General features: G+C 42.3%; 1 protein-coding gene across 4 annotated transcripts; it reads right to left on the bottom strand.

The window, feature by feature from the left end:
- Positions 1–2,903: 2,903 nt before the first annotated feature.
- LOC130277367 (transmembrane protein 238-like) lies at positions 2,904–21,611 on the bottom strand. 4 transcript variants are annotated; one of them, XR_008845440.1, is made up of 3 exons: positions 21,050–21,611; positions 3,762–3,889; positions 2,904–3,376 (listed from the first exon to the last, which is right to left on the bottom strand). XR_008845440.1 is itself a non-coding variant. In XM_056528014.1 (2 exons), the coding sequence occupies exon 1, from the start codon at positions 21,599–21,601 to the stop codon at positions 21,053–21,055; it is 549 nt and encodes a 182-aa protein (XP_056383989.1). In that variant the 5' UTR covers positions 21,602–21,611; the 3' UTR covers positions 3,672–3,889; positions 21,050–21,052. The 4 variants fall into 4 exon arrangements, 1 of the variants encoding a protein (XP_056383989.1); XR_008845442.1 differs by lacking the exon at positions 21,050–21,611 and adding an exon at positions 10,786–10,871; XR_008845441.1 differs by lacking the exon at positions 21,050–21,611 and adding an exon at positions 10,610–10,685.
- Between the last annotated feature and the right edge of the window lie 3,228 nt (positions 21,612–24,839).

The raw sequence follows: 24,839 nt of genomic DNA, 5'->3' as shown, positions 1-24,839 counted from the left end.
CTGCTGCCACCTCTTTCCGTGTCAGGAACTGTCCAGAGCAGAAGTAAATCCCAATAGCAAACCTCTCCTGCTCTGGACAGTTCCTGACAAGGACAGAGGTGGCAGCAGAGAGCACTGTGGTCAGACTGCAAAGAAATTCAAAAAGAAAAGAACTTCCTCTGGAGCATACAGGAGCTGATAAGTACTGGAAGGATTAAGATTTTTAAATAGTAGTAATTTACAAATATGTATAACTTTCTGGCAGTAGAGAGCACTGTGGTCAGACTGGAAAGAACTACACAACTTCCTCTGGATCATACAGCAGCTGATAAGAACTGGAAGGATTAAGATTATTAAATAGAAATAAGTTGATTTTAATTCCCCAATCTTCCCCACCCCTGTGCTATACCAACGTACACACCACACATACGGCACTTTTTAAGTATGGAGAACATCATATATACTCATATGTTTTTGGCAGCTTCTGTGTCTCTAGAACAGTGTTTCCCAACCAGGGTGCCTGCGGCTGTTGCAAGACTACAACTCCAAGCATGCCCGGACAGCCGAAGGCTGTCCGGGCATGCTGTGAGTTGAAGTTTTACACAGCTGGAGGCACCCTGGTTGGGAAACACTGTACTTGAAACTAGATTGGAATGTTAGTAGGTGTGAACATGAACCACTCCCTACCACGGTTGGCTGGTTACAGTTGTCAGAGATGAGAAATTTAGGTTGTTGTTCTGGCTGGTCCTGGGATAACTAATAGTCATGGAAATTTTTTCAGTTTTGGGTTGTATGAAATTAAACTAACATTTTGTAGCTCTCAGCACATTCAATGGTCAACTGGTCCCATAAAAACTGGGGCCTCTGACAGCTTTTGACTAATGAGTATGGGGGCCACCAAAAAGCAGTGCAAACCCAAGTTTTCTTTGGGACCAGCTGAGGTCATTTAAAGGGGTACTCCGGTGGAAAACACCTTTTTGCAGATCAACTGGTGCCACAAGGTTAAACAGATTTGTAAATGACTTCTATTTGAAAAATGTAATCCTTCCAGTACTTATCAGCTGCTGTATTTCTTTCTGGAGTTCTTTTCAGGTTGACCACAGTGCTCGATGCTGACACCTCTGTCCGTATCAGGAACTGTCCAGAGCAGGAGAGGTTTGCTATGGGGATTTGCTTGTGCTCTACACAGTTCCTGACATGGACAGGGGTGTCAGCAGAGAGCACTGTGGTCAGACAGAAAAGAATTCCAGAAAGAAATACAACTTCCTATGGATCATACAGCAGCTGATAAGTACTGGAAGGATTAAGATTTTTAAATAGAAGTAATTTAAAAGTCTGTTTACTTTCTGGCACCAGTTGATTTGAAAGCATTTATTTTCCACTGGAGTACCCCTTTAATGTGTTTGGAGGCCTCCTGACTCCTTCTCAACAGATGATGTTGTGGAAGAGGAGTGTCAGGCGGTTGACCGGAGTTGTCCGGCTACAGTTTACCTCCCCTCTCCCCATTCAGGGGAGTAAAGACTGGACAAAATTGGTCTCAGAGGCGCTGCTCAAAAATGGCATAGACTCGACCATAGGACGACAAAGACTCTATTGGGTATACAACTGGACAACGCGTTTTGGCACTACTATGTGCCTTTCTCAGGTCCACCAGTGTAACTGATGCAGAGTCCTGAGGTGACGCCGTTCAGCCGTGATCAGTAACAGTGATAGTGATCACGGCTGCACAGCGTCACACCACAATGCTGCATCAGTTACTCTGGAAGACCTGAGGAAGGCACATGGTAGTGCAGAAACACGTTGTAAACCCAATAAAGTCTTTGTCGTCCTGTGCACCGCCTGTGGCCAAGTCTATGCCATTTTTGAGCAGCACCTCCTAGACTGATTTTGTCCAGTCTTTACTCCCATGTTGATTATTCCCTCCTATAACGTGTAGGATCAGGTCAGAGTGCGGCAGGTCTTTGATTTCTCATTCGCGCCTTCTATAGAGTTGTGCCTATTGTCAGCACAACTCCATAAGGTCAGTATATTACTTTGGTGTGGTGGTGGAATACACACCTCTTGATATACTACACAAGAGAGCACCCCCTTTTTTTTATCCCTCCAACTGATTTCTCCCCATTCAGAACATGTTCAGCCAAAGTTCCTGTCCACTTGGGATGGGGTGAGATAGCTGTCCACCATACGAATGTGAAGCCGACAGCTTTTGAAGTTGAATCGGCATCTTCAGGGTACAGAATATTTGCTACAGTATTTTATTTATTTATTTATTTTTTGCTCAAACTTTCAGTGCAGAAAATCTCCAACATTTGCAGCCAAGTGGATGAGATTTTAAATCTCCAGAAATCTGTTTGGAAATTGTCTTACAGTGTGGATTTGCACACTGCAGGAAGTCAATTTTGCTGTTGGAAATGCTGCGTATTAAGGGTATGATTGGGCACAATTTCCATACAGAATTCTGCATTAGAATTCGGTCAAAACTTAATGTACTTTCATTTCAATGGGATTCCACTGTCCCATTTAGGCAGCAGAATTTTCTGCTTTCTGAATGCCGCAGAAATAGAAGATCAGTTTTTGCGAAATTCCGCAGTGGAATCCCATTGAAGTTAATGGGGCTTGTATTTCTGCGAAATTCTGTATTCTGAGAACTTTCTGCCGAAATTTCCACCGCAACTTCACAATTTCTGCTGAATTGTGGAAATTCCGCCACATGATCACACCCTTATTGTGGATTTTTCGCACCTACAGATGAATCCACCACTGCATCCATCAATAGCACGCCGGTCAGACATATTGTAATTATTCTATGCGTGCATTGGTACCAGAGAACTTCCAGCCTAGCACATTATATGTGATAACCCAGAAGGAACTAAATTGAGTTAAATGACAATGAGCTCATATTCTTACATAAATGGTTTATTTTATTTTTTATCACAGCAATAATGTTTTGTGAATTATGTAGAAATCCACCTGTTACATAAGAATGATTACTCACTATGTGCACTATGTGTGCAGCAGATGATCAGGACACACAGGTTTAGTGCATACAAGAGATGTAAAAACACCTTGGAGCCTATAGAGAGCGGAGTCCAGAAACAGGAGAATGGTGATCGAGAAACTGAAGTCGATTCAGGCGGCACAGTCAAGGAGTGTGTAGATGCTATATATCCCCTTTGGACCATAACATTGTTGATCTTTTTATGACTTGACTAAATTGTTCATAAAAATGTGAGCTTGGTGACTCTGCTTCAGACATTTAAGCCCCTCAGGAAAGTAATAAACTCCTAAAGGAGAATCCTGTAACAAGCTTTGGCCATTAGAAGGTCTACAGGACTGGATTATGTCTTCTGATAACATGTAACATGTTTTCCACTTTGGCTTCATCTTCAAGTGATGCCTTGAAGAAATAAATTCAGATATTGTTCACCAGGAAATCTATTTCTTCTATAGAAGCTTGGGTTATAATACATTCAATCCAATATTATACAATAGTCTACATGATGTATAACAATGTCCTTACATGTAGAAAGCTTCACATGGCTGACTCAATGGGTTTGTTTATTTTAGATTTTTTTTGGTCACTAAAGCCTCATTGGTCAGGATTTACATGGCAGTGAATGAAAAAAAGTTTTGGGACATCGTAATGTTTGTTTGAATTTCCATATGCAGCAGATATATTGACGACTTTTTTTCTTTTTTATAATTCCTCATTGACTTAAATAGGGAATGCATGACTTCTGCTGTCGTTTTTTTGTGGAAAAAACACTCTACAAACAACTTACACTGTTCGAATGGATTGACCGATCAAGTGAACAGAATTTTAACTCCATCCAAATGTTGTTCTGAAGAGTCCAAGATGGCGGGTGTTATAATTCATGCCAATCCTTTTAAGAGGGATCCATGTTGATATCTGTGAAATTAAATAATGAAATGAGAATACATTACCACTTATTAATTACTATATAGCATATTGTTAGATAAGGCACATTTATTATCTGCACTATGACAGTGGTATATATCTGGATACCAGCAAAAATATGTATTCTGACATGTACCAGGGTGTACCCACTGATTTGCTTACTACACTTTTGATTCCTGCACATTTGCAATACAGACCAAACCAGCGTCGAACTGGCCCTCCAAAGGACTGGAGGATCATTCAGTCAGTGCGTCCTGACATTGACTATTGTATAGACGGCCTCCAAGTGGTGAAATGGAGGCTTTAGGCTGGTTATTGCTCTATCCCTCCACACACACACGCACTACCACACAGGTCCTGAGGAAGAAAGGCGGAATCCTTTCTGTTATTAAATAAATATATTTTTTATTGTTTTATCTGTAGTCCGTGGTGGCTTACTCCAGGAACCAGTATGTGCCTTCTGACTAGCCCATTTTAAGAAAGGGTCCCTAGGGATCCAACCTCATCTGCGCATCTGTTAACCGATCCTATAAGGACAGTGGTTCAGGACGCAGACAGCAGGCAGATATCTGTTTAAAGGGGTATTCCGGCCAAATACATCTTATCCCGTATCCAAAGGATTCATTCTATATGGGGCCTGCGTCTCCAGTCTCGGAAACCTCTTTGTTTCCAGGACTGGAGATGTGATGTCATGCCACTCCCCTTGTGATGCCACGCCCCCTCCATTCATGTCTATCGGAGGCCGTCGTGCCTCCTCCCATAGACATGAATGGAGGGGGTGTGACGTGACATCACGAGAGGCGTGGCATGACGTCACGTTTCCAGTCCTGGAAACAAAGAGGTTTCTGAGAATGAAGACGCAGCCCGGCATAGAATGCGGATGCTGCACAGAGATCGCGGGGGTCCCAGCGGCGAACCTCGGCGATCAGACATCTTATCCCCTATCCTTTGGATAGGGGACAAGATGTATTTGGCCAGAATATCCCCTTTAATTTTACATTCCAGCAAAGATGTTGCACACAAAGATGTTTTCACTTTTATTATTAACTGAGCCATCAAGTGCACTACACTAGGGAACACCTTTTGTGTTTTCTTTTTTCTGCAAGCGCTACACTCCTCTCCACCACTAGGCACCAAACTCTACCCAGGAGCACATGGAGATAACACATGACTTCAGTGAACTCTTCAGTCCCATCTAAAAGGATTTCAAGCTATCTTCCACCTCTGAGAAGGAGTGATTTCTTTATTATTAGATTCACAACATCCTCCACACATCGAAGAAAAGGGGTTCCTCCTTAGGCTGGGTACACATGACATTTTATGCAATACGGGGACAGCATAAGGCTGGGGGGCCCGTATGTAATGTATTTCAATGAGTCGACCGGAGTGAAACGCTGACTCCGGTCGGCTCATTTTTGCCCCGTATGCGGTTTTCCCACCGGACCTTTAGGTCCGGTGGGAAAACTGCATACGGGGGCAAAAAATGAGCCGACCGGAGTCAGCGTTTCACTCCGGTTGACTCATTGAAATACATTACATATGGGCCGCATACGTCAGAGATACGGGAGCGCCCGGTTTTAGCTCCCCCAACCGTATTCGGTCCCGTATTGCATAAAACGTGATGTGAACCCAACCTTACATGTGCTATTGCACTACTCTGTATAAAAGACTGTACTTCCCAAATTGCTGTACATAATTTCCCTGTCAAATTTTATCAGTAAAGAACTGTTTCCACCTGTCGGACATGGGGCATGCCTCGGGGAACAGAGACTTCTACCACTATCATTACACCCCCCCTCCCCCACATGTGTCTAGGGGATTATGATAGGGCCAAAGGTCCTACTTTGACTCCCAGCTGGCCCTGAGGCTGCTCCATGTTCCCATTCCAGGTTGCACACCTTGCCAGTGCCACTTAACATACCAGAACCAGTGTCAACTCCTCTGTATAACCTCTAATACAGTATAAAGGCATATAAAACATGTCTCAACATTTGTACCTGTTAGATCACACAGCACTAAAGTATAACATATAATATATAATAAAGAATAATATATAACATATAATAACTAACTATAATAAATAATCCTAACTAAGCCTTCAGGGCACAGGAACATGTTTATGACTGCAGGTGAGTATTTTCCCTCTGCACTACCTTACAGGTCTAGGCCCACATTACTATATTGGGGGTGAGACTAATGGCACCAATTGATAAAGGCGGCTGCTGCACTACAACTACCTAAATAGGGCTGCTGCACCTACATTTACCTAAAGGGGGCAGCTTGACTAAAAGGGGGCTGTTGCACTAAAGGGAGCTGCTTCACTACAACTACCTAAAAGGGGCTGCTGCACTAAGGGGGCTGCTGCACTAAAGGGAGCTGCTGCACTACAACTACCTAAAAGGGGCTGCTGCACTAAAACTATCTAAAGGGGGATGCTACACTACAATTACCTAAAGGGGGCTGCCGCAACTACAACTACCTAAAGGGGGCTGCTGCACTACAACTACCTAAAGGGTGCTGCTGCACCTACATTTACCTAAAGGGGGCTGCCAAATGTACATTTACCTAAAGGGGACTGCTGCACAAACATTTACCTAAAGGGGCTGCTACAACCACCTAAAGAGGGCTGCTGCACCTATGACTACCTAAAGGGGGCTGCTGCACTACAACTACCTGAATATGGCTGCTACTATTTACAGGGGGCTAGTATCAACAAGGTGGCCTACCAACAGGGTGTAAACCCTACTTATAGGGGGCTGCTATTACCTAAAGGGAGTAACTATCTACAGGGGCAGCTACCTACAGGGGTACCTACCTACTCAGGGCATCTGCATTATGGGGGAACCTAGGTGAAGGGACCAGTATATCTACTGGAGCGACCTACTTTATGGGAGGGGGAGACCTACCTATTCTTACCCAAACCACTTATCTACCCTTTCTACTGTGTAGGAGACTAAATGGGGTTTTATTACTGTTTGAAAAAGTGTTATTTGGTAATTATTAGATTTACATAGAGGTGAATGTTTTTATCATGGGTAAAATATATATATTTTTTCCTATTGTGTACCATATTATGCTCAACTATGATTGACATTTTGCCCTTCCCTTTGTGGCTCCGCCTTCACATAGCCATTCCCATGACCAAAATGGGCTGCTTAGTCTATAATACCTGGGCCTATTTTTTGTTCAAGTCCTGCCCTCCTGCCAAGTGTATATATCCTATAGAGATTTGTTCATACTCCTGCATTACTGAACCCCTTAAGGACCAAGGAGTACGTCCTTGGTCCCGCTCCCGTGATATAACGCGGAGTCCCACGGTGACCCCGCATCATATCACGGCGGGCCCGGCGTCATGGTGAAGCCGGGACCCGGCCGCTAATAGCGTGCGGCACTGATCGCGGTGCAGCGCGCTATTAACCCTTCAGCCGCGCGCTCAAAGCTGAGCCACGCGGCTAAAAGTGAAAGTAAGAACTGCCGGTTAGCTCAGTGGGCTGTTCGGGATAGCCGCGGCGAAATCGCGGCATCCCGAACAGCTTGCAGGACAGCCGGAGGTTCCCTACCTGCCTCCTCGCTGTCCGATCGCCGAATGACTGCTCAGTGCCTGAGATCCAGACATGAGCAGTCAAGCGGCAGAATCATTGATCACTGGTTTCCTATGAGAAACCAGTGATCAATGTGAAAGATCAGTGTGTGCAGTGTTATAGGTCCTTATGGGATAACAATGATCAGTGTGTGCAGTGTTATAGGTCCTTATGGGAGCTATAACACTGCAAAAAAAAAGTGATAAAAAAAAAAGTGAATAAGGATCATTTAACCCCTTCCCTATTAAAAGATTGAATCACCCCCCTTTTCCCATGAAAAAAAAAAAACACAGTGTAAATAAAAATAAACATGTATGGTATCACCACGTGCGGAAATGTCCGAATTATAAAGATATATCATTAATTAAGCCGCACGGTCAATGGCGTACGCGCAAAAAAAATTCCAAAGTTCAAAATAGTGCATTTTTGGTCACTTTTTATATCATGAAAAAATGAATAAAAAGCGATCAATAGGTCCTATAAATGCAAAAATGGTACCGTTAAAAACTTCAGATCACGGTGCAATAAATGAGCCCTCATACCGCCCCAAAAATTCAAAATTTAGGGGGGTCAGAAGATGACAATTTAAAAAGTATTAATTTTCCTGCATGTAGTTATGATTTTTTCCAAAAGTCCGACAAAATCAAACCTATATAAGTAGGGTATCATTTTAATTGTATGGACCTACAGAATAATGATAAGGTGTCATTTTTACCGAAAAATGTACTACGTCGAAACGGAAACCCCCAAAAGTTACAAAACATTTTTTTTTTTTTGTCGCACAATTATAATTTTTTCCGTTTCACCGTATATTTTTGGGCAAAATGACTGACGTCATTACAAAGTAGAATTAGTGGCACAAAAAATAAGCAATCATATGGATTTTTAGGTGCAAAATTGAAAGAGTTATGATTTTTTAAAGGCAAGGAGCAAAAAACGAAAGTGCAAAAACTGAAAAAACCCTGGTCCTTAAGGGGTTAAAGGGAGTGCTTGCATATAGTTAACTATTGTAAAGCCGACCTGTTTTGTCGGGTTGTGTGGGAAAATGTGGCGCAGTGCACCAGAATTTGGTGCATTGCTCCACAAATACGTGTGTGCCAGAATTTGAGATAAAAAATGTAAAAAGAACAACCAACTCTCCATTTTAGTTAGAAAAATGAAAAAGGGGGCGTGGTCACTTGGAAAGGGGGCATGTTGCACAAAAAGGGGCATATCCATAACATTTTTGAAAACTCCCATCATATTTACTAATGTTTACACAGAAAATGTGATAGATTTGAGCTCCAGAAAACCCGACAGCTCAGCGCAAAGCAAAACGAAGGAAAAAGTGCAAGACGTAGGGAAACATTAGTAAATACCGTGGAAAAATACTTGTTGGGGAAAAAAAAACACAAAGAAAACTACTCAACACTCTTATTAACCCCTAAATGCGGTGACATCGTATCATATCGAGTAGGACTGGCATGTAACTCATGCCGGGACCCGGGGCTAATAGCGTGCGGCAGCGATCTCGGTGCCGCGCTCTATTAACCCTTTAGACGCGGCGTTCAAAGTTGAACGCCGCATCTAAAACGAAAGTAATAGCTTCCCGGCTGCTCAGTGTGGCTGATCTGGACCACTGCATTGAAAATGGGATGTCCCGATCAGCTAGGATGCGAGCAGAGGTCCTCTTACCTTCCTCCGGCGCGTCCGTTATCCTTTATGCGATTGATTGCTCCAAGCCTGAGATGCAGGCTTGAGCAATCGACCGCCGATAACACTGATCAATGCAAAGCTATGGCTTTGCAGTGATCAGTGTATAGAATCAGTGTGTGCAGTGTTATAACCCCCTATGGGAGCTATAACACTGCAAAAAAAAAAGTGTAAAAAATGGTTAATGAATGTCATTTAACCCCTTCCCTATTAAAAGTCCAAATCACCCCCCTTTTCCCTTAAAAAAAATGTAAATAAAAATAAATATAAACATATGTGGTATCGCCGTGCGCGTAAATGTCTGAACTATAAAAATATATCATTAATTAAACAGCACGCTCAATGGCGTACACGCAAAAAAATTCCAAAGTCCAAAATAACGTATTTTTGGTCACTTTATATCATGTAAAAATTAATAAAAAGCGATCAAAAAGTCCAATCAATACAAAAATGGCACAGCTAAAAACAGGCAGCAAAAAATGAGCCCTCATAACACCCCATACATGGTAAAATAAAAAAGTTCTAGGGGTCAGAAGATGACAAATTTAAACGTATACATTTTCCTGTGTGTAGTTATGATTTTGTAAGACAAAATCAAACCTATATAAGTAGGGTATCATTTTAATCGTATGGACCTACAGAATAAAGATAAGGTGTCATTTTTACCAAAAAATGCACTGCGTAGAAACGGAAGCCCCCAAAAGTTACAAAATAGCGTTTTTTCTTCAATTTCGTCACACAATTATTTTTTTTCCGTTTTGCCGTAGATTTTTTGGGTAAAATGACTGACATCACTGCAAAGTAGAATTGGTGGCGCAAAAAATAAGCCCTCATATAGATTTTTAGGTGCAAAATTTAAAGGGTTAGGATTTTTAAAAGGTGAGGAGGAAAAAACTAAAGTGCAAAAACGGAAAAACCCTCAGTCCTTAAGGAGTTAAATTAGAGCGTGTATGTACAAGAGAAGCAAGGGCTTCCTAGGTATCATTGTGAAAAATTCTGGGGGAGATTCATCAAAACCTGTACAGAGGAAAAGATGCCCTGTTGTCCATAGCAACCAATCAGATCCCTTCTTTCATTTTTAAAAAGGCCTCTGCAAAATGATAGAAGTGATCTGTTTGGTTGCTATGGGCAACTGGAAACCTTTTCCTCCACGCAGGTTTTGATAAATCTCCCCCTCTGTGTATAATAATTTCCGTTCATAAATAGTTTTGAACCCATTTTATGAACTCTGCCTTCCCACTGGCAACAATTTGACTGTATTCCTCGTTGGCATGTTGTTTCAAGTGCCCAGTAAAAGCCTCGTAACTTTCATTTGACAATGGTAGGTGTTCTTCTGTGAGGAGTTCCCTATATTTGGTACCAATAGGTCCTAGGTTATCTTTATATCCTCCTCTGCCTGTAGGCAGGGCCGGGATGATTGGTAGGCAAAGGTAGGTACCTAGGTGCCACCATACACTGACCCCAGGGTGACATTACTGCTGGTGGTCACTGGCACTGGGTAATCCCAATGAACGCAAATTTTAACTGCACGTACAGTATGTCCTGAGGACTGGAAAGCTGTTGAAAGCTGTCACTGAAACCAACATGATACCGGCTTCTTGTCTCATCACTTACTCCAGAGGGACGTACAGGATTTCTGTCTTTTTTCCCTGTTGCAGGTGTATACACGATGATGTCATTGTGCAAGGGCTCTATAAGCCTAATGAATAATGGGTGGCAACTACTTACTGGGGAGGACTCACTTATGGGATATACTGTATATATATAAAGTGAGGGGTGGACTCACTTATGGGAGATACTGTATATATATAATGTGAGGGGTGGACTCACTTATGGGATATACTGTATATAATGTGAGGGGTGGAGTCACTTATGGGATATACTGTATATAATGTGAGGGGTGGACTCACTTATGGGATATACTGTATATATAATGTGAGGGGTGGAGTCACTTATGGGATATACTGTATATAATGTGAGGGGTGGACTCACTTATGGGAGAGACTGTATATAATGTGAGGAGTGGAGTCACTTATGGGATATACTGTATATAATGTGAGGGGTGGAGTCACTTATGGGATATACTGTATATATAATGTGAGGGGTGGACTCACTTATGGAATATACTGTATATATAATGTGAGGGGTGGAGTCACTTGTGGGATATACTGTATATATAATGTGAGGGGTGGAGTCACTTATGGGATATACTGTATATAATGTGAGGGGTGGAGTCACTTATGGGATATACTGTATATATAATGTGAGGGGTGGACTTACTTATGGAATATACTGTATATATAATGTGAGGGGTGTAGTCACTTATGGGATATACTGTATATATATATATATAATGTGAGGGGTGGACTCACTTATGGGAGATGCTGTATATATAATGTGAGGGGTGGAGTCACTTATGGGATATACTGTATATATAATGTGAGGGGTGGACTCACTTATGGAATATACTGTATATATAATGTGAGGGGTGGAGTCACTTATGGGAGATACTGTATATATAATGTGAGGGGTGGAGTCACTTATGGGATATACTGTATATATAATGTGAGGGGTGGACTCACTTATGGGAGATACTGTATATAAAATATGAGGGGTGGACTCACTTATGGGATATACTGTATATATAATGTGAGGGGTAGACTCACTTATGGGAGATACTGTATATATAATGTGAGGGGTGGACTCACTTATGGGATATACTGTATATATAATGTGAGGGGTGGACTCACTTATGGGATATACTGTATATATAATGTGAGGGGTGGACTCACTTATGGGATATACTGTATATATAATGTGAGGGGTAGACTCACTTATGGGATATACTGTATATATAATGTGAGGGGTGGACTCACTTATGGGATATACTGTATATATAATGTGAGGGGTGGAGTCACTTATGGGATATACTGTATATATAATGTTAGGGGTGGACTCACTTATGGGATATACTGTATATATAATGTGAGGGGTGGACTCACTTATGGGATATACTGTATATAATGTGAGGGGTGGACTCACTTATGGGATATACTGTATATATAATGTGAGGGGTGGACTCACTTATGGGATATACTGTATATATAATGTGAGGGGTGGACTCACTTATGGGATATACTGTATATAATGTGAGGAGTGGACTCACTTATGGGATATACTGTATATATAATGTGAGGGGTGGACTCACTCATGGGATATACTGTATATATAATGTGAGGGGTGGACTCACTTATGGGATATACTGTATATATAATGTGAGGGGTGGACTCACTTATGGGATATACTGTATATATAATGTGAGGAGTGGACTCTCTTATGGGATATACTGTATATATAATGTGAGGGGTGGACTCACTTATGGGATATACTGTATATAATGTGAGGGGTGGGCTCACTTATGGGATATACTGTATATATAATGTGAGGGGTGGACTCACTTATGGGATATACTGTATATAATGTGAGGGGTGGACTCACTTATGGGATATACTGTATATATAATGTGAGAGGTGGACTCACTTATGGGAGAAACTGTATATATAATGTGAGGGGTGGAGTCACTTATGGGATATACTGTATATAATGTGAGGGGTGGACTCACTTATGGGATATACTGTATATATAATGTGAGAGGTGGACTCACTTATGGGAGAAACTGTATATATAATGTGAGGGGTGGAGTCACTTATGGGAGATACTGTATATAAAATATGAGGGGTGGACTCACTTATGGGATATACTGTATATATAATGTGAGGGGTGGACTCACTTATGGGAGATACTGTATGTATAATGTGAGGGGTGGACTCACTTATGGGATATACTGTATATATAATGTGAGGGGTGGAGTCACTTATGGGATATACTGTATATATAATGTGAGGGGTGGACTCACTTATGGGATATACTGTATATAATGTGAGGGGTGGACTCACTTATGGGATATACTGTATATATAATGTGAGAGGTGGACTCACTTAGGGGAGATACTGTATATATAATGTGAGGGGTGGAGTCACTTATGGGAGATACTGTATATAAAATATGAGGGGTGGACTCACTTATGGGATATACTGTATATATAATGTGAGGGGTGGACTCACTTATGGGAGATACTGTATGTATAATGTGAGGGGTGGACTCACTTATGGGATATACTGTATATATAATGTGAGGGGTGGAGTCACTTATGGGATATACTGTATATATAATGTGAGGGGTGGAGTCACTTATGGGATATACTGTATATATATAATGTTAGGGGTGGACTCACTTATGGGATATACTGTATATATAATGTGAGGGGTGGACTCACTTATGGGATATACTGTATATAATGTGAGGGGTGGACTCACTTATGGGATATACTGTATATATAATGTGAGGGGTGGAGTCACTTATGGGATATACTGTATATATAATGTGAGGGGTGGACTCACTTATGGGATATACTGTATATATAATGTGAGGGGTGGACTCACTTATGGGATATACTGTATATAATGTGAGGGGTGGACTCACTCATGGCATATACTGTATATATAATGTGAGGGGTGGACTCACTTATGGGATATACTATATATATAATGTGAGGGGTGGACTCACTTATGGGATTTACTGTATATATAATGTGAGGAGTGGACTCTCTTATGGGATATACTGTATATATAATGTGAGGGGTGGACTCACTTATGGGATATACTGTATATAATGTGAGGGGTGGACTCACTTATGGGATATACTGTATATATAATGTGAGGGGTGGACTCACTTATGGGATATACTGTATATAATGTGAGGGGTGGACTCACTTATGGGATATACTGTATATATAATGTGAGGGGTGGACTCACTTATGGGAGATACTGTATATATAATGTGAGGGGTGGAGTCACTTATGGGAGATACTGTAAATAATGAGGGGTGGAGTCACTTATGGGATGTACTGTATATATAATGTGAGGGGTGGACTCACTTATGGGATATACTGTATATATAATGTGAGGGGTGGAGTCACTTATGGGATATACTGTATATATAATGTGAGGAGTGGACTCTCTTATGGGATATACTGTATATATAATGTGAGGGGTGGACTCACTTATGGGATATACTGTATATAATGTGAGGGGTGGACTCACTTATGGGATATACTGTATATATAATGTGAGGGGTGGACTCACTTATGGGATATACTGTATATAATGTGAGGGGTGGACTCACTTATGGGATATACTTTATATATAATGTGAGGGGTGGACTCACTTATGGGAGATACTGTATATATAATGTGAGGGGTGGAGTCACTTTTGGGAGATACTGTATATAAAATATGAGGGGTGGACTCACTTATGGGATATACTGTATATATAATGTGAGGGGTAGACTCACTTATGGGAGATGCTGTATGTATAATGTGAGGGGTGGACTCACTTATGGGATATACTGTATATATAATGTGAGGGGTGGAGTCACTTATGGGATATACTGTATATATAATGTGAGGGGTGGACTCACTTATGGGATATACTGTATATATAATGTGAGGGGTGGAGTCACTTATGGGATATACTGTATATATATAATGTGAGGGGTGGACTCACTTATGGGATATACTGTATATAATGTGAGGGGTGGACTCACTTATGGGATATACTGTATATATAATGTGAGGGGTGGACTCACTTATGGGATATACTGTATATATAATGTGAGGGGTGGACTCACTTATGGGATATACTGTATATAATGTGAGGGGTGGAGTCACTTATGGGAGATACTGTATATATATAATGTGAGGGGTGGACTCACTCATGGGATATACTGTATATATAATGTGAGGGGTGGACTCACTTATGGGATATACTGTATATATAATGTGAGGGGTGGACTCACTTATGGGAGATACTGTATATATAATGTGAGGGGTGGAGTCACTTATGGGAGATACTGTAAATAATGAGGGGTGGAGTCACTTATGGGATGTACTGTATATATAATGTGAGGGGTGGACTCACTTATGGGAGATACTGTATATAAAACATGAGGGGTGGACTCACTTATGGGAGATACTGTATATAATGTGAGGGGTGGACTCACTTATGGGATATACTGTATATATAATGTGAGGGGTGGAGTCACTTATGGGAGATACTGTATATATAATGTGAGGGGTGGACTCACTTATGGGATATACTGTATATAATGTGAGGGGTGGACTCACTTATGGGATATACTGTATATATAATGTGAGGGGTGGACTCACTTATGGGAGATACTGTATATAATGTGAGGGGTGGACTCACTTATGGAAGATTCTGTATATAATGTGAGGGGTGGACTCACTTATGGGATATACTGTATATATGATGCGAGGGGTGGACTTACTTATGGGAGATACTGTGTATAATATGAGGGGTGGAGTCACTTATGGGAGATACTGTGGATATAATGTGAGGGGTGGACTCACTTATGGGATATACTGTATATAATGTGAGGGGTGGACTCACTTATGGGATATACTGTATATATAATGCGAGGAGTGGACTCACTTATGGTATATACTGTATATATAATGTGAGGGGTGGACTCACTTATGGGATATACTGTATATATATAATGTGAGGGGTGGACTCACTTATGGGAAATACTGTATACATAATGTGAGGAGTGGACTCACTTATGGTATATACTGTATATATAATGTGAGGGGTGGACTCACTTATGGGATATACTGTATATATAATGTGAGGGGTGGACTTACTTATGGGAAATACTGTATATAATGTGAAGGGTGGACTCATGTTAGGATTCGGCAGGCTGGATGTGGATCCTCTGTGTCAGCGAGGGATTGGCGTGGACCGTGTCGGTGGACCGGTTCTAGGTTGCTACTGGTATTCACCAGAGCCCGCCGCAAAGCGGGATGGTCTTGCTGCGGCGGTAGCAACCAGGTCGTATCCACTGGCAACGGCTCAACCTCGCTGACTGCTGAGAAGGCGTGGGACAGAAGGACTAGACAGAGGCAAGGTCAGATGTAGCAGAAGGTCGGGGCAGGCGGCAAGGTTCGTAGTCAATGGAAATAGCAGAAGATCTGGAACACAGGCTTTGGACAACACTAAACGCTTTCTCTGGCACAAGGCAACAAGATCCAGCAAGGAAGGGAAGGGGAAGTGAGGTTAAATAGACAGGGAGCAGGTGGAGGCTAATTAGACTGATTGGGCCAGGCACCAATCATTGGTGCACTGGCCCTTTAAATCTTAGAGAGCTGGCGCGCGCGCCCTAGAGAGTGGAGCCGTGCGCGCCAGAATGTGACAGCCGGGGATCGGGACGGGTAAGTGGCTTGGGATGCGATTCACGAGCGGGTGCGTCCCGCTATGCGAATCGCATCCCCATCGTGAATGTCAGTGCAGCGTTCCCGGTCAGGGGGTCTGACCGGGGCACTGCAGAGAGGAGAACGCCGCGAGCGCTCCGGGGAGGAGCAGGGACCCGGAGCGCTCGGCGTAACAACTCACTCATGGGATATACTGTATATATAATGTGAGGGGTGGACTCACTTATAGGAGATACTATATATATATATTGAATTCAGTTAGAAGAAACAGACATGATCGCACATCTACAATCTTGTATAATGATCTGATTGCTTCTCAGCATAATATCAAAAACTAACAGGTTGTTAGTATACATTTTTGATCAAAAAGTACAAGCCCACTCGCCACGTCAAGGCCACCTATTTAGAGTGGGTCCCTAACGTCCCTAGCATAAAATGGCATAGCACTGGGCGGCAACCACCACCGTCGCGACACCAGTGCCCACGGGGGGGGGGGGGGGGGAACGACTCACTGGCAGAGCGGCCACAATGCCACTCAAACCAGTCTATGGGTCGCACCTCCCCACAGACACGGCGCCGCACAGCACCACACCAGTGTGAACAAGGTGTAACAGCACTCTTACCATGCTCTCCCAGTCAGACTGGGAGGCTGCTAGGAAAGAAATGGCCCTTGTGTAGCTAACTACTACTTATATAGGGTTGGGCTGAGGTGGGTGGGGAAGAGTGCAGACACATGTTCAAACAAAAAAAGGAGGGGATAGAAATCACAATGTGAATTCAGGTAGAAGAAACAGACATGGTCGCACATCTACAATCTTGTATAATGATCTAATTGCTGTTACACCTTGTTCACACTGGTGTGGTGCTGTGCGGCGTCTGTTGCTGCCGTGGCGCCGTGTCTGTGGGGGGGTGTGACCCATAGACTGGTTTGAGTGGCATTGGGGCCGCTCTGCCAGTGGGACGTTCCCCCCCGTGGGCACTGGTGTCGCGGCAGTGGTGGTCGCCGCCCAGTGCTACGCCATTTTATGCTAGGGATGTTAGGGACCCACTCTTAATAGGTGGCCTTGAAGTGGCGAGTGGTCTTGTACTTTTTGATCAAAAATGTATACTAACAACCTGTTAGTTTTTTATATTATGCTGAGAAGCAATCAGATCATTATACAAGATTGTAGATGTGCAACCATGTCTGTTTCTTCTACCCGAATTCACATTGTGTTTTCTATACCCTCCTTTTTTTTTGGTTTGAACATGTGCTGCACTCTTCCCCACCCCCTCAGCCCAACCCTATATAAGTAGTAGTTAGCTACACAAGGGCCATTTCTTTCCTAGCAGCCTCCCAGTGTGACTGGGAGAGCATGATAAGTGTGCTGTTACACCTTGTTCACACTGGTGTGGTGCTGTGCGGCGTCCGTTGCTGCCGTGGCGCCGTGTCTGTGGGGGGGGGGGGTGTGACCCATAGACTGGTTTGAGTGGCATTGGGGCCGCTCTGCCAGTGGGTCGTTCCCCCCCCCCCGTGGGCACTGGTGTCGCGGCGGTGGTGGTCGCCGCCCAGTGCTATGCCATTTTATGCTAGGGACGTTAGGGACCCACTCTGGATAGGTGGCCTTGACGTGGCGAGTGGGCTTGTACTTTTTGATCAAAAATGTATACTAACAACCTGTTAGTTTTTGATATTATGCTGAGAAGCAATCAGATAATTTTACAAGATTGTAGATGTGCGACCATGTCTGTTTCTTCTACCTGAATTCACACACACACACACACATATATATATATATATATATATATATATGTATATATATATATATATATATATATATATGTATAATACACAGGCACCCCAGGTAAAAATTTGTATTAATGTGCATAAAGAAGCCAAAGAAAGATGGAAAAATCTCCAAAAGGCATCAAATTACAGATTAGACATTCTTATAATATGTCAACAAAAGTTAGATTTTATTTCCATCATTTACACTTTCAAAATAACAAAAAAATGGCATCTGCAAAAGTTTGGGCACCCTGGAGAATTTATAGCATGCACTGCCCTCTTTGCAAAGCTTAGACCTGCCAGTGTCATGAATTGTTCTCAATCATCATCTGGGAAGACCAGGTGATGTCAATGTCAAAGGTTTTAAATACCCAGACTCATCTGACCTTGCCTCAACAATCAGCACCATGGGTTCTTCTAAGCATTTGTCTAGAAATCTGAAACTGAAAATAGTTGACGCTTAAAAAGCTGGAGAAAGCTATAAGAAGATATCAAAATGTTTTCAGATGTCAATATCCTCTGTTCGGAATGTAATTAAGAAATGGTAGTCATCAGGAACAGTGGAAGTTAAAGCAAGATCTGTAAGACCAAGAAAAATATCAGACAGAACAGCTCGCAGGATTGTGAGAAAAAAAATTCAAAACCCACGTTTGACTGCACAATCCCTCCAGAAAGATTTTGCAGACACAGGAGTTGTGGTACACTATTTCACTATAAAGAGATACTTGTACAAATATGGTCTTAATGGAAGAGTCATCAGAAGAAAACCTCTTCTATGCCCTCACCGCAAAAATCAGCGTTTGAATTTTGCAAATGAACATATAGACAAGCCTGATGCATTTTGGAACCAAGTTCTGTGGACCGATGAGGTTAAAATTGAACTTTTTGGCCGGAATGAGCAAAAGTACATTTGGAGAAGAAGGGGAACAGAATTTAATGAAAAAAGGACCTCTGTCCAACTGTTAAGCATGGGGGTGGATCAATCATGCTTTGGGGTTGTATTACAGCCAGTGGCACAGGGAACATCTCATGAGTAAAAGGAAAAAATGGATTCAATAAAATTTCAGCAAATTTTGGATGCTAACTTGATACCAACCCTTGAAAAAGCTGGAGTTAAAGAGAGGATGGCTTCCACAAATGGATAATGATCCTAAACACACCTCAAAATTAGTGTTGAGCGGCATAGGCCATATTCGAATTCGCGAATATTCGCGAATATATGGACGAATATTCGTCATATATTCGCGAATATTCGCATATTCGTTATATTCCCGTTTTATTTTCGCATATGCGAACATTCACGTATGCGAAAACTATCATATGTGCATATTAGCATATACAAAATTAACATACGCGAAAATTCGCATATGTGCTAATTTTCGCATATGCTAATTTTCGCATATGCGAATTTTCGCGCGCCAGTCTCACACAGTAGTATTAGAGCCTTCTTTCCACCACACAAGCTGGAAGCAGAGAGGGGTGATCACTGTGATGTGTACTGTGAAAAAAAACAAAAAAAAAAAACGAATATTCGTAATTACGAATATATAGCGCTATATTCGCGAAATTCGCGAATTCGCGAATATGCGATATTCGCGAATAATATTCGAATTGCGAATATTCGTGAGCAACACTACTCAAAATCCACTGGGATTACATCAAGAGGCGTTAACTGAAGGTTTTGCCATGGCCTTCACAATCTCCTGAACTCAACATAATTGAAAATCTATGGATAGACCTTAAAAGAGCAGTGCGTGACAGACAGCCCAGAAATCTCAAAGAACTGGAAGACTTTTGTAAGGAAGATACCTCAAACAAGAATTGAAAGACTCTTGGCTGTCTACAAAAAGCGTTTACAAGCTGTGATACTTGCCAAAGGGGGCAGTACAAGATATTAACTCTGCAGGGGGCCCAAACTTTTGCAGATGCCATTTTTTTTTAGTTTTCTGTTATTTTGAAAGTGTAAATGATGTAAAAAAAATCCAACTTTTGTTGACATATTATAAGAATGTCTAATCTGTAATTTGATGCCTTTTGGAGATTTTCCTTCTTTCCTTGGCTTCTTTATGCACATTAATACAAATTTTCACCTGGGTAGCCCAAACTTTTGATCCCCACTGTGTGTGTGTGTATATATATATATATATATATATATATATATATATGTATATATATATATATATATATATATTACACAACATGGGAGGAATTTATTATTCTCAGCAAATTTTTTTGAGGATTGTGCAAATTTTTTTGTGTAAGGCGGAGGTTGCACCTCTGCACTGCCCCGGGAAGTTACTATTTGGCTTACATGAGTACAAAAATACAAAATACATTATCTCGGCCCGCCTGTGACAGGGTTACTGATATGGCTCATACTAACACGCATTGGGTGAAAACTATAGCGGCATTCCCTTCACACATGGGCCGATAGATATAGATATGTATGTATATATAGACTGATAGGTGTCATCTACTTTCCCCTCTTCCTTCCGGTCTATTCCCATTCATTATTGGTGAACATAGTCTTAAAGGGACTTGTTTCGGTTTTCTTCAACCATTGGTGACTAAGTTAAGCAAAAGTCCACAAATGTGTTTAACCCCTTTACTACCAGACACCACCGGAGACACGACCTGTCAGAAAAGGCTAGGCGCACACTGACTACGAACATGTTTAGTGTCCATGAACCCATTCCTCTCATAGTTTTACGGGAACAAACAACGTCAAGAAAACATGACATAATAACTGAGGCACTCACGGATTATAAACACTCATCCACTTCCTTTTTTAGGTTCTTTGTCCTCGACAGCTGTAATGTGTCAACCTTTTCCATGGCCTCCCGGTGCTCGTGGTGCCTTTTCCTCTTCCCGTGGTTCACGTCGCTGTGAGAGAGGTGGCGGGAGATTTTCCGGGCTAATCGGGCCAACGTTCCGGCCTTGGAGGAGTAATCTTGCTGTAACTCCTCCAGCGATATCTCAATGTTCCCCGTGTACCAGAAGATCCAGCCGACGAGGCTCAGGAAGACCAGGATGGCCCCCGTGTAAATCAGAAGGTCCCCGAAATCCTGTCCATTCAGCTTCAGTTCTGCAAAGATCCCGACGAGCAGAGAAGCTAAACCAACCAGATCCATAAAGATGGCGAAGAGGAGAGCGAGACGACAGCGCGCCAGAGCCATTTGTAAGCTGTGCCCTGAAAAATGGCCTAAAGTAGGGTTGGGCTTGAAAAAGCAGGCAGCATAGCACTGGGAAAAGTAAAAGAGAACTGGTCGGACTGGTTTCAGACACAAGAGATGTGAGAGATCAGCTTTCATTTTGTTTGTGTTTTTAACCTCTTCCTGGCTTTATTGTTGAGCGTACGTAACCCAACCCAGGTGTTTGCACAGGAAAACAAAAGAAAGTCTTTGTTACTAATTAGAGCAGTGTAGTCTCAAACTGTGGCCCTCCAGATGTTGCTAAACTTCAACTGGGAGTTGAAGTTTGGCAACATCTGGAGGACCACACTTTGATGCCACTGCTGGGTGTTGAAGCTTTGCAACAGCTGGAGGACCACAGTTTGAGACCATTGCTGGGAGTTGGAGTTCTGCAACATCTGGAGGACCACAGTTTAAGAACACAGCTGGGAGTTAAAGGTATGCAACATCTGGAGGGCCACAGTTTTAGACCATTACTAGGACTTGAAGTTTTGGGACATCTAAAGGGCCACAGTTTGAGACCATTACTGGGAGTTAAAGCATTGCAACATCTGGAGGGCCACAATTTGAGACCACAGCTGAGATTTGAAGTTTTGCAACATCTGGAGGGCCACAGTTTGAGACCATTACTGGGAGTTAAAGCTTTGCAACATCTGGAGGGCCACAGTTTGAGACCACTGCTGGGAGTTGAAGTTTTGCAACATCTGGAGGGCCACAGTTTGAGACCACTGCTGGGAGTTGAAGGTTTTCAAAATCTGGAGGGCCACAGTTTGAGACCATTACCAGGACTTGAAGTTTTGCAACATCTGGAGGGCCACAGTTTGAGACCACTCCTGGGAGATCAAGTTTTGCGACATCTGGAGGGCCACAGTTTGAGACCACTGCTGGGAGATGAAGTTTTGCAACATGTGGAGGGCAACAGTTTGAGACCACTGCTGAGACTTGAAGTTTTGTAACATCTGGAGGGCCACAGTTTGAGACCATTACTGGGAGTTATGAGAAAGGGGAAGTCATCCAGCTCACCACCGCCGCCTCAGTGCACGGACTCGTGCGGACACCACGAAGACGGGTAAGTAGAAAATAGAAGAATGTCCAGCACAAAAGCACGATGCAAGAAGATGATTTATTGTGAATTCACACAGCAAACAGCAACATGGATCATGGAGTAGAGTGACGCGTTTCAGCAACCTTAGATGCCTTAGTCATTACTGGGAGTTAAAGCTTTGCAACATCTGGAGGGCCACAGTTTGACACCACTGAATCATATTTTGGCTTGCTAGGTAATTTAATGCAGAAAGGGAAACATCAGAATAGAATAATGTCATTTGCCTCCCATGATTTACATGTAACCTTCTTTGAGGACAGGTGTATTTGTACAACCAAAACGTGCACCAACAAGTATATAGCATGTATATGGTAGAAATCCAAAAGACACATGGTACACTGTCAGGATACCTCCCACATTCCCTTCAGGCTATGTTCACTTTTACAGATCAAAAAAATGGCTGAAAATACAAATACTGTAGTTTTAAACTACATCTTTTTTCCTTTTCTTTCTTCTTTATTTATTTATTTATTTATTTTTGTATTTTTAACATAACATGTGTTGGCAGATAAGAACCCATCTAGTCTAAGAGGCCCATCTAGTCTGCCCAATATTCTGAATACAGTGACCCCCCCGACCTACGATGGCCCCGACATACGATCATTTCAACATACGGTGCCCTCTCAGAGACCATCGCATGGTGAAGGCGGCATCAACATACGATGCTTTTGTATGTCGGGGCCATCGCATAAACGGCTATCCGGCAGTGTAGACTGCTTCAGCTGTTTAATGTGCCCTGTGTGATCCGGTGAGTGTCACTCACCTGTCCCCTACGATCCAGACCGTCCTATTCAGGCTCCACTGCATGGCCTTCACTCTCCTTCATCGTCATCACGTTGCCGCGCATGCCATCCCATCATCCAATAGGAGCGACGTGTACAGCAACGTGATGAATGTGATGGAGAGCGACGATCCAGGGCAGCGGTGCCGGTCTGGAGCGGCGGGGACACGTGGGTATAACATTCTATATTATTATTGCACGGATCCCTCAATATACAATGGATTCAAGTAACGATGGTTCATTTGGAACGAATTACCATCGTATGTTGAGGGATCACTGTACTATGAATAGTCCCTATCCCTATGTTATGTGAAGGATAGGCTTATGCCAATCCCTATCTTATATAAAGGATATCCTTATTGCTATCCTTATCCTCTAACCTTTTCTGGTAAGTTTTATCCTACAATCCATGTACTAGTTCAGTATCTTCTCTGAACTCTCTCCAAAGTATCTATGAAGGACGTTTATCATCGTTGCCTTGGTAAGCCAGTTCTGTATTTTTTTTTTTTATTGCTTTGGTTTTGCTTATTATGTTACCATTTTTAAAGTACTAACCCATTTTTTTTCTTCTCATTTTAGATCCGTTTATCCTATGGACTACTTCAGATTTGGTGAACTTTGATGACAAGCCTTTTTTTTTTCTTTTTTTTATATTAATAAAATGGTTAACGAGGGCTTGTGGGGGGAGTGTTTTTTAAAATAAAAGTTTTATAAACATGTTGTGTTTTTGTTTAAATTTACTTTACAGGCTTAGTAGTGGAAGCGATCTTATAGACGGAGTCCATTACTAATCCAGGGTTTAGCGTTAGCCCCAAAAACAGCTAGCGTTAACCCCCAATTATTACCCTGGTATCCACTGCCACAGGTACCAACTGGCCCGGAGTGTCAAAAATGGCGCTCCTGGGCCTAGGCGGTAACAGGCTAGTGTTATTTAGGCTGGAGAGGGCCAGTAACAATAGTCCTTGCCCAACCTGGTAACATCAGGTTGTTGCTGCTTGGTTGGTATCTGGCTGAGAATGAAACTAGGGGGAACCACACACGTTTTTGGTATAAATAATTAAATATATAAAAAAAAGAAAAACGCATAGGGTTCCCCCTATTTTCATTCTCAGCCAGATACCAACCAAGCAGCAACAGATACCAACTGTGCATAATGTTCAGAATGATAGGCAGAAGCACATTAAGGAGTTCAACTTATGGCTTAGTAAATGGTGTCAAGAGCAAGGATTTGGCTTTGTGTCTCATGATAGCTCTACTTGGAATAGAAAGGAACTGTACAAAAAAGGTGGTTTGCATCTTTCTCTCAAAGGAAGGAATGTCCTCAGTTAACAATTCCAAGAATTTGCTAAGGAGTATTTAAAATAGGAAAGGGAGGGCAAAAGAGTGAAAATCCATGAGTCCAAATGCCCCCTGAAACAATGTCAGAACATGTCAGTAGCCCAGAGGTTAGAAAATGACCAGCTCAGAGTCCT

The sequence above is a fragment of the Hyla sarda genome, chromosome 6, assembly GCF_029499605.1.
Source record: "Hyla sarda isolate aHylSar1 chromosome 6, aHylSar1.hap1, whole genome shotgun sequence".
In the NCBI taxonomy this organism is placed as follows: domain Eukaryota; kingdom Metazoa; phylum Chordata; class Amphibia; order Anura; family Hylidae; genus Hyla; species Hyla sarda.
The sequence above is the reverse complement of the archived record's forward strand: the minus strand, read 5'-3'. Positions and strand labels throughout refer to the sequence as shown.

Coding starts and splice junctions, on each gene's coding strand:
- LOC130277367 (XM_056528014.1), bottom strand. CDS start 21,601: ATGAAAGCTGATCTCTCACATCTCTTGTGTCTGAAACCAGTCCGACCA.